Source organism: Wyeomyia smithii, chromosome 2 (assembly GCF_029784165.1).
Source record: "Wyeomyia smithii strain HCP4-BCI-WySm-NY-G18 chromosome 2, ASM2978416v1, whole genome shotgun sequence".
In the NCBI taxonomy this organism is placed as follows: Eukaryota; Metazoa; Arthropoda; class Insecta; order Diptera; family Culicidae; genus Wyeomyia; species Wyeomyia smithii.
Genome location: NC_073695.1, coordinates 214520033 through 214531271, shown reverse-complemented (window position 1 = coordinate 214531271; position 11239 = coordinate 214520033). Strand labels below are relative to the sequence as shown.

General features: G+C 35.9%; 1 protein-coding gene across 1 annotated transcript; it reads right to left on the bottom strand.

The window, feature by feature from the left end:
- Positions 1–5428: 5428 nt before the first annotated feature.
- Positions 5429–6203, bottom strand: LOC129725312 (uncharacterized). The gene is made up of 2 exons (XM_055680949.1): positions 6150–6203; positions 5429–6083 (listed from the first exon to the last, which is right to left on the bottom strand). The coding sequence occupies exons 1-2, from the start codon at positions 6153–6155 to the stop codon at positions 5544–5546; spliced, it is 546 nt and encodes a 181-aa protein (XP_055536924.1). The 5' UTR covers positions 6156–6203; the 3' UTR covers positions 5429–5543.
- Positions 6204–11239: the final 5036 nt, after the last annotated feature.

Genomic DNA, 11239 nt, shown 5'->3' with positions numbered 1-11239 from the left:
CTTTCTAGACTCCCCAGGATTGGCATAAGATGTTCCCGCTGGTGAATCGTCAGAATCGGTTTCCTCAGAGGGCAACAGATCGAAGGGGTTCGAAGTAACGGGAGAAGTGGTAACGGTCTTCTTCAGCATGTCAGCGTAGGAACGCTTTGAACGCTCTTTGAGAGACCGTTTTATTTTATCCCTGCGCTGCATGTACACCGCACATGTCGAGAGCTCATGCAGATTTTCTCCGCAGTGAATACACTTTTCAGCGTTAACACTGCAAGAATCTTCCGCATGAGACTCCCCACACTTGCCACAACGTGCCTTATTGCAGCAGTAGGCGGCTGTATGGCCTAACTGCTTGCAATTCAGGCAGTTCATGACGCGGGGCACGTAGAGCCTCACAGGGAGACGAACCCGGTGGATCGAGACGTGGCTTGGTAGTGCAGACCCGGCGAACGTAACTCGAAACGAGTCTGACGGAGTGTATACTGTTTTGCCACCGATGATCGATGCTGACCGCAATTGCTTGCAGTCGAGCACCTTTACTTCGGGACACGTTTTGTTCTTAAAGCACCCTTTGGCACTTTGCAGTATACACTCGACGGACAGACTCGAATCGGTTATGACACCGTCGATCTCCACGTCTCGTGCGGGTATGTAAACGCGATACTCGCGTGTGAAGAGCTCAGAGCAAGCTATATCGTTGGCCTCTTTCAGGTTACCGACCACGACACGGAGCTTGTTAGGCCGGACCTTGGAAATTTCGGTCACGCCCTTGTACTCCTTCGTCAGGTCTTTAGAAATCTGCAAGAGGTTCAACTTTTTCGATTTCGGTCCTGCCTTTGGCCGAAAATAAACAGTATAGCTGCCCTGGGCTCCGTCTGGGTAAAGCCTGGGGCGAGGGGGGACTGAAGAATGAACAGGGGAGGGGGTAACAGAAGGGTCAGGGTCAGAGGGGTTCGGGGATGGTGGCGCGGGAGGCGAGGGATCTACATCCATCGCGCTATGTTTAGCGCACTAGCGCTGACAAGAACACGTACCTTTTTATTTCTCCCTTCCAGTAAGGTTGGTTGTCCGATCGTTCGAAGTAGCAGCCGTTACAGCCAGCAGCACCAATACAGCAGCACCAAACAGCCACCAGCAGCGAGCCAGGTGTGAGATCACTCCACACAGCGATACGACTCGCTGACACTGATGGCTTCTTCTTTTTCCTCGTTTGTGTCTCGTCCACTGCTGTAGCACAATCCAGCCAGCAGCCAAATCGGCTTACGCACCAGCTGGCAGTCACGATGCGAAACAGTTGCACAAAGGCACGACCTTGAACCCGGATTTATTTCACTTGACCAGGCAAACAATGCCAACACTTGTTCACACGTCTTTTGTTTTATACTCTATCGGACCGATCACCAAACACGTCCAGTACTGATGCGTGTTCGGCACAGAATGTTATTTTAATAATATTCATATTTTAATAAACCATGCAGAAAGTCGTATCCGGATTTTTTGCTCCTACCATACATAAAATAGAAAAATTTCTTTCTATAATTGGGTTGTTTAAAAATCCACTGTTTCCAAGAATTTTCAATTTTCAAAAGTTTGTAACTTTTGATCCGTTTAACCGATTTTCAACCTTTTGGCAACAAATTTAAGGTAATCAATAGATCTTTTGATGAAAATACTATACTTCAAATAGGTTTTGAAACCCAGGCGACCCTATCGTTTGATTTTTTTTTGGATTCAATATCAAGAAATTTTACATAAAATATCAAATTTTTAACGAAGTTTTTTGTTTGCGGGTAGTTTTTGTTATTTCCAATGTCCACTACAAGCACCATGCGTCTCCATTGAAAAAAGTTACTGCAACGTAGCATCATGATACAAACCGTACTTGCCGTTCTGAAAGGTGCATGAACCAGGAGATCCTATCGTTTGATATTTTTGCATTGCAGTAGCTTTGGCAATAAAGCCGCGTTGTGGTTATAGCGGACGTTGAAATTTGAAAAAGCTCTATCACCAAAATTTAAATCTTTTAAATGTTTTAAATCTTTTAAACTTTTTAAATTTCTTGAATCTATTAGATCTGTTGACACTTTAAAGTCTTTTAAGTCTTTTACATCTTTGAAGTCTTTCAAGTCTTTCAAGTCTTTTAAGTCTTTTAAGTCTTTTTAGTCTTTTTAGTCTTTTAAGTCTTTCAAGTCTTTCAAGTCTTTTAAGTCTTTGAAGTCTTTTAAGTCTTTTACATCTTTTAAGTCTTTCAAGTCTTTCAAGTCTTTTAAGTCTTTTAAGTCTTTCAAGTCTTTTAAGTCTTTTGAGTCTTTTAAGTCTTTTAGGTCTGTTAAGTCTTTTAAGTCTTTTAAGTCTTTTCAGTCTTTTAAGCCTTTTAGGTATTTTAGGTCTTTTAAGTCTTTTAAGTTTTTTAAGTCTTTCAGGTCGTTGAAGTCTTTCAAGTCTTCTAAGGCTTTTAAATCTTTTTAGTCTTTTATGTCTTTTACATCTTTTAAGTCTTTCAAGTCTTTCAAGTCTTTTAAGTCTTTTAAGTCTTTCAAGTCTTTTAAGTCTTTTGAGTCTTTTAAGTCTTTTAGGTCTGTTAAGTCTTTTAAGTCTTTTAAGTCTTTTCAGTCTTTTAAGCCTTTTAGGTATTTTAGGTCTTTTAAGTCTTTTAAGTTTTTTAAGTCTTTCAGGTCGTTGAAGTCTTTCAAGTCTTCTAAGGCTTTTAAATCTTTTTAGTCTTTTATGTCTTTTTAGTCTTCTAAGTCTATTAAGTCTTTGAAGCCTTTTAAGTCTTTCAATTTTTTAGATGTTTAAGTTCTTTTGAGTCTGTTAAGTTTTTTATGTCTTTTATGTTTTTTAAATCTTTGAATCTTTCAAAGCTTTTAAAACTTTACAATATTTCAAATCTTCAAAATCTTCAAAATCTTTAATATCTTTGAAATCTCTCAAATCTTCAAACTCTGAAAAAAAATTGAAATCTTTTAAATCTTCGGTATCTTCAAAATTTTTAAAAATTTTAATATAGATTCAAAATCTTTTAAATCTTTTAAATCATTCAAATATTTAAAAACTTTAAAATCTCTCAAATATTTTAAATCTTTCAAATGTTTCAATTCTTCCAAATCTTCAAAATCCTTATGATCTTAAAAATCTTCAAAATCCTAAAAATCTATAAAATCTCTAAGCCTTCAATATAAGCCTTTTTTAATATCTTTAAAACCTTCAAAACCTTTAAAATATTTAAGAATTTACATAAATCTTCTATATTTTTAAAATCTTTCAAATCTTCTAAATCTTTTTATTTTTTTATTCATTTGAATCTTCTTAATCATACAATTTTTTTTATCTTAAATTTTTTAGGTTTTCAAATTTGTTAGATATCTTTAATCTATTAACATTTTAAACCTTAAAATTTTTTGAATCTCCCATTTTTTTATTTTCAAATCATTCATATCTTTTTAATTTTTCAGTTTTTTCAAATCTTTTCAAAATTTTGGTTAAGTTGACTATTTCAACTTGAATTTTTTTAATGTTGTGAATTGCACATATTGAATGTTCTAGCAAATGCTTTTGCTATGGACACGACCGCAAAGTTGACGTAAAACTACACGAAGCTGTTTATTACCATATAACTTTTATCCAGCACAAATAGAATAACTCTCTGAAAGTAATGTGGTGGCCCTAAAAAGATTCAAAGTGCAACTAAGGTCTATTTACGGTCTATGAATATCATCCCGAATACGGAAATACTCCCAGAAGTCAAAATTTGAGAGTGCATGGCTGTTTTCCAGATGGGAAGTTGCCACTTTGAATTTCCAAATGGCTTCTGAAGTGGATTTTTGGCTTCTGGGCATCCTTACAATTACGCAAATACCCATATTTAGCAGTATTTGGCAAATTTTGGCTATTTTCCAAGAATCGCAATCACAGTCTTGAGTTTTGAATTGACCATAAATCGACTTCAGATCATTTGTTTTTTTTTTTTCAAATGTTACCACATTATTCGAAAATCAAATCTATATTAACGGCCAAGGCTTTGATTACAAGCTTCCCAAAAACGATAGTGTGTTGCCAAAATACGGCAGGGCTTTCCACAAGAGGAAGTTTCTAACCAATGCACCTACAGCTACTGTTGCTGATACCCGCTGCCGCTGTTGCTATCCACTAACGCTACTGCTATCTATTACCGCCATTGCTATCCGCTGGGATTACTGCTGCTACCCGATGCTACTTAATACCGGCCTACTAGTACTAATGAACTGACAGATTTTAACAGAGGCTTGACCATTTTCAAGTTTGACCATTTGACGTTTGGAAGCAAATAAGAAAAGTAGACTCTGCCAATAATTCTGTCGACTGTGCTTGGGAAAGCAAGCAATGAACGACCAAAAAGGCAACAATTTTCAACAGTAGAATACTTCCAATAATCTTATTGCAATTGTCTGCATTTCGCGGATAAATAGATAATTTTCCAATCGATTGCTGAAAGTACGAAGGAAATCCATTGAAAACTAACCGAATTACACTAAGGTAGCTTCTTACGCGTTTTTTTACGCTGTTTTTTTACGCGGATTCCGGAATTTACGCGGTTTTTTTTACGCGGCACGTATCCCCCGCGTGAAAGCGACTTTAGTGTATTAGTATTTGTAATTGGACATATTTAGCCGAGCTTTCTGAGAGACGTCGTTCTACGTCAAAATTAGTAGAAATTGTCTAATTTCTGTTTCTTCTATTTGAAAAGGTATAAATATTTGTGTTTGTTGAGTCTACTTAAATTATTTTTATATTCAATATTTTCTTTATATTCCATATATGCTACAAAGCTATTTAACATATATAAATACATGTTTTTTTTAAACATTTGCTAGTCATTACTTGCTAAGTTATTTAACAATTAACGACTTTTCAATGATTTGGTTTTTTATATGTCTATTACCATTGTAGAAAAAAAATCTTGAAATATAATGTTTTAAATGAACTTTACGAAAAAATAACTATTTATGTCTTTTTAGATAGGAGATATTTAAAATTCGGTATAAAATTCGGAGTTCTTCAACAAAGTTGCTTGCAAAGCATCTGCTACAACTCTCTCGAAGACATTGGTTATCTATATTACTGTCCCAAGAAAAATAAATTCTTCATCTCACTTCTAGGTTGAATTATTCACAAAATCGTCCATTTAAAAAAAAATGCAATGAAATCCGCAGAAAATTTTCCAACTAAATACAATCAAATGTGAGGACGCAATTTTTTAGAGCACGAAATCTGCAAAATAAAACTTTGTGGATTGGTGGAATCGTTTGAATTAAGAATATGGAACCCAATTATGATTTTATTATTATTATTATTATTTTTTTTTTTTTTGTAAATTCTGACCTCAAGAAAGAAAAATTGACTTAATGAATCATGATCAGTTGATTAACAGTCATTTGCTGAGGATTAACGTAACTGCAATTTATTGCAAATAAGACTACTAAATTAGTAATGTCTCTATTTTTTCAGCATATCAGCCTTGTTGAGCAAAACTAAAACTAGTTAACAAGCTACTACTATTAGGAACCTAGGCTCTAATGATATTTCTTCTTGATGTATAGTTTCAATGGTACATGCTTTTCCACTATCACTGGTTTTTCCACATACACCGGGTAAGGCTTCTCGACATGCACCGGAAAGGGTTTTGGAACCTCCACAACCTTTACGTGGTGATGATGATGGTGGTGTTGATGTTTGTCGTCATGTTTATCAATTTCTTCGAATTGTTCCGCACCTTCCTTGCTGGAAACTTCCGGATGAACCGATTCCGCTCCATGGGCACTGTATGTTGGTTTCCACTCCTGGAAGTCCCGCTGGACAGACGAGTGCTGGTGTTCGTCCTGATGCCATTCGTGTACCGGATGCAGTTGAAGTTGTTCGTGATGATGGTAATCACCAACACCGCCGGCCTGATTCCAATCTATCGCTCGATCGTGAATTCCAAGCAGCATGTGGCCACCAGTTCCGCCGTACTGCCAAAGATCTCCCTGGCCCACTGATCTACTCCCAACCAATTCAGTTGAGTCAACAGCTGCACTAGCAACCAAGGCAAGTATCACAGATAGTTGAAAAGTCTAGAATTGAACAAAGTTTCCCATTGCTTAACATTCGCTCTGTTGATCTCCATCTGCTGAACTTACCTGCATCGTATTGCTCCGTAAACTTAGTAGGACTTCACTGGAACAATGACTGAATGAAACTGCTGTTGATCTCCACTGGAAGGGTTACTTTTTATAAGCACAACTAAAGAAAGCAAAATCATTTCACGTAATGGTAAAGATTTCATGGTTATTGGTAATTAAATCAGATCGCTTCAGCCAGCGCAAGGTGAAGCAAAACTGCCAGGGCAACGGTGGGCCTCCACCTTTTGCTTCCCGCTGGAGAAATTGTGCAAATGCATTACACGCCTATCTGTGAAATCTCCTCTATTGGCACCGATCGCCACCGTGCCAGTAAGTGACAGCAGCTGAAAGCAAAATTATGCAATTGATGAAAGTAATGCTCAGTTTTTGTCGGAGTTGAAATACGAACATTGTCTTGCGTTAGCCATGACCAACGGTGGCTAATATCCAGACGAGAGGGTTCGCAAATATGAAATGGAAGCCCATTGCTGAGCGATTTGGCGATTAGGGACACTTTACCGTACTTAATTGCATAACACTGTTGGACAAATACAATGCCATAGTGTAAAGAGTCCTTGGCAAAAAACAACGAAGTAGTTCATAGAAGTGTATAATTCCGGACTGAGCAAAACCTGCAATGGATCAATTATGTCATAACTACTCTAATCGTTGAGAACAGTAGTGAAATAGACTTAGAAAACATTAGATTTCAATCTAGTTTGATTAATACTATTATTCCTGTTTTGACATCCAATTTTATTTCTGATACAAATCGGACACTGGAAACCAATTTCCGACTAGCATCGTACAATATGCTTTCTACTATTTGAATCTATCTTCAAGTGCAACCAAGTTATTGATTCGACCTTTTTTCTTTCTTTTCACCTCACCACGATGCTCGCCAGTGAACGTCTTTTCCAATGAATTATTTTGTGCAATCCTTAACCATTCAACTCTAACATATGAATGCTTGAAGGGTTGTATGAACGCGTCAATCAGTTTTGTTTGAATATATTATTGACAAGTTTGATTTTACAGTGAAATAAAACTCCAAATTGGTCTAGAACTCTGCATTTTTCAATCAAATTTAAACTGAATACATACATCAGGGATACAACCCTACGTACCCGTACCATATCGCTTCTCGATGCATCAAAACACATCTGAGCAGAAAAGCGTACAAGTTTGAAAAATTGGATGTATCATTTCATTGGTGAATTGCCTTTCGGAGCAAAATATTTCATGTTCAAATCTTCGCTTGCTGTTACATGGCGTAGTACGTAATGGAACGAAAAATGGAATACCGTATTCCAGCGGTTGTTTCTTTTTTCTTTCTCTCTTTTAGCTTTGCCATGGTTAACAGTCAAAGCCGAACCTGCTGATAGAGCCAAATTATGTACAGGCAAAATAGGGTTTAGATATTTGTGTTCGAATCCGAACAACAAATATATGACTGAAGGGCACTAATCCGTTGTCAGGAAAATTGAGCGACAAGATAAGGTCGGGCACAATATCTCCGTTGGTAGCAAATTCCCATGACCAGATCTGATTGGCATAGGGTGTAAGTCCAAAAGTTCTAGGCCGTTTTAAAAGGCTGCGCAAACCTCTAGCACAAACATAAGAACATTCACCCTATCCACCAACAAACAGTATCGCAACGTTTTTCGACAATAGACTTGATCCTTATCATGGTAATGTTGATTTGTTGTTAATTTGCTACTGGCGTAATATTTTGACAGGGCATCATTTTTCAAGCTGCCAGAGCTTTATCCAGCAGTTGACAATCTATCGCTGCCCAATCTGGTCTCCATTACCAACTCAAACCCACTGTCGATCTACCTGTCATTCGTTTGTGCTGCGAACAAGACTGTGTGTGTGCGTGGTATCGATCTCATAACACCTCAATGTCTGCCACTTGCTGGCGTCGGAGCTCCATAATTTAGTACTTCCCCCCGCTGGGAGTGACATTATTCTCATTCCGGGAGTTATCGTTATATCTACTTGAACCGATCTAGCTTATGCACACGGGCCACCATTACTCACATGCAATCACGTACACGGTCACACACAGCACACCCCTTGCAAAGTCAATTACTCTGCCAAGGTGAGATGATACTATCTTGCCCGACTGAGGTCATGGGTTCCAATTTGGACAAACCAATCTCGAGCGGTTACGATTGTTTTCAAGCCATTCACTTTTCGGTATTTCATTGCTACTATTCCAAAAATGTCACTCAACTGGCTCAAAATTAGTTTTATGAGAGAGGTGCAATATCTGATGTGAATTTTGTCTACTAAAATCATCAGCAGGAGTGATCCAACATGTAGTTTACATTGACGGGCAATATTCCAGCATCAATTAATTACACCTGCTGACAATGAACACATTGGGGCTATAGAAAATTAAGGACAAGAGCATCAGCATTCTTCTACTAGAGGTTCAAAACTGCATGTCAATATACTATGATTTATTCGTAACCGTTTTAAATACTCTAAGACGAGCCGAAAATCAAATTCAACGCCGAAACGAAGGAAGGGAAAAATACACAGTTTCTTTTTTCGTTGTAGCGCCATCCGGTTTTGAGGATCATCTAATAAAAACAAAAAAGAAGAAAAAAAAGATTTCCTTGTGGAAAACGTCGCGTTATTGTAAATGGTGTTCAGTTCCAGAGTTACCTATGAAGGGTTATATACCACCAAACTATGAGGAAAATGCAAAATCTTGAAACATCAAACAAAACAAAACTACCTTAAAACTCAAACTGGAAAAAATAAAAGATTGTAGATTTGCAACCAACTGTGAATTTTGGTGCACCCAGTAAATACCAAAGTACATTAAAAGGCTACAAACTATTGCTCGCCGCACACTGTTTCCAAAGCTGCAAAACCGTGATCAAAATGATTTGGACCCGAAAAAAGTAATTCATTAACCGTAGTACCTTCAGCACAGTTAATCTATCAATTAATTTCCATATTATTGACCTGCCTAAAATTTGGAAAGGAATTTTTGCTTTTTCTCATTTTTGCATATAAGAATCCACTTTGTTCAGCAAGTTGTAGCCCATTTGATAAGAAACAACTTTGTCAAAGACACCATACTTCTATCTGCCTATTTGAATAGACTTTTGTGAAGCTTTCTAAGATTGCCACTAAAAACCCTTTTTTTAATATAATATTCAGTGATGATTTTCTACAATTTTTCAATGTTGTTTGCTATAACGAAACGAACAATTTCATCAAAGAAAGTTCAATTTTATCTCCCATATTTCTTGGATTATTGCTGATCTTTATTGAAACAATGCACTAATTTGCTAACAGATATCTACAAAATCTGCAAATATCTGTAGACAACACCATTTCTATATTGAAGTATGGGTAAAACATCATTTAATCCAGATACAGGCATTTATCTGTCGCAGTCTCCTGTCTTACTTCTGTGTAGATATCTGTATGTAATTTAGTGCATTATTTTAATAAAAATCAGCAATAACTAAACAAATATAAGAAATAAAAATAAACTTTCTACGGTAAACTTGTGTGTTTTATTACAGTAAACAACATTGTATAGCTTTGGAAATTTTTCGAAAATTACAATACAAGTGTTATTGATAGTGTGTATAAGTGCATTATATAAGTTAAAATCGTCAATAACCAAAGATATATGTGAAATAAAAATAAACTTCCTCCGAAAAAATTGTTTGTTTCATTAGTACAAACAATAGTATAGACCATAAAAATTGTAGAAAACCACTGAAAAAGTTAAATTGAAAACAAATGATTTTTAGGGGTGGTCTATATAAAACTCCACAAAGGTAAATTTAAATAGGGAGATAAAAGTATGATGCCTTCTACAGAGTTGTTTGTTATAAAATATGCTACAACTTTGCCAAACAAAATGGATTTTCATATTTCAAAATGAGAAAAGTTAAATTCGTTTCTCACTCTTAGGTGGATTAATCACAAAATTGCAGCTTTTATTATATGGAGAATACTTTACTGAACTCATTGCGACTCGAAAATCAAATTTTTTGGGTCAAAATAATTTTGATCATGATTTTGCAGCTATGGAAACAGTGTCCGTTGGGTTCATCGCTTCTAGATTTTCTTACGTGAAAACTCATTTAATTCTCTGAAAAAATGCACAATGGTTTAGAAACCAAATGTAGGAGGAAATTTAGGTCTAGAGATCGATTTTCATTTTTTTTTTTAGATCAAATGAAAGGTAACTACTTCTAGTTATAAGAAATGCCAAAATATAAATGCCGAAAAATAAATCTGCGTGCTTTTATATGCATAATGTATAAAATTATTGAAATTTTTGTCATGTTTTTAAATTGGATTTACTCAAATTTAAAAAATAACATATTTTTTAAAACTCCTCCCTCTACAGTCAAGTATATCTTCAAAAAGAGACCAAGAGATATTTTTATGTTTGCCCCAAAAAGAATGACAAACAAATGAAGAACGCATATTTTTTTATGAGAAACATTAATAACTTTGAGGAGAATTGAGATATTTACGATATCAGTTTGCAATACTCTTTCTCTTAAAAAGCTCTAAAAGTCGTTTAAAGACAGTTTTAAGGTGAAACTTGAAATAAAGAAGTTAGAGCGCAAAATATGTTTTTTCAATATAAATCGTTTGTTTTCAAAGATAGAGAAAAACTTGTTTTTACAAAGTTACTTAAAATTAATGGAGCTATAACATTGTAGAACAAGATTTTCTTCTGTCCACAAAGATAAAAAAGTTAGATACATGATTGCATCGAAATTTTGGTCACCCAAATTTTTGATAATTTTTCAATAAACGCTTGATCATAGGTAAAAACTTTGTAGAAGAAAGTTTTTCTCTAAAATATTGCTAGAGAGCTCTAGACCCAAATTTCCCCCCAATTTAGGTTCCTGGACCATTGTGGAATGGTTAAAGGGCTATAATCTTTCATTTGTTCCAGTTTGAGCTCGAGGGCAAAACCTGTGTTCCCCAGTGTTATACAAGTTTTAGTGATGCAATATTTTGAACGACGCTGACCACGTCCTTGCAAACAGATGGGAAGAGGGAAGGTATGTTTCCCCGTCTTCATTTAGCTATTTCCGGTTTATTCTCAGCCG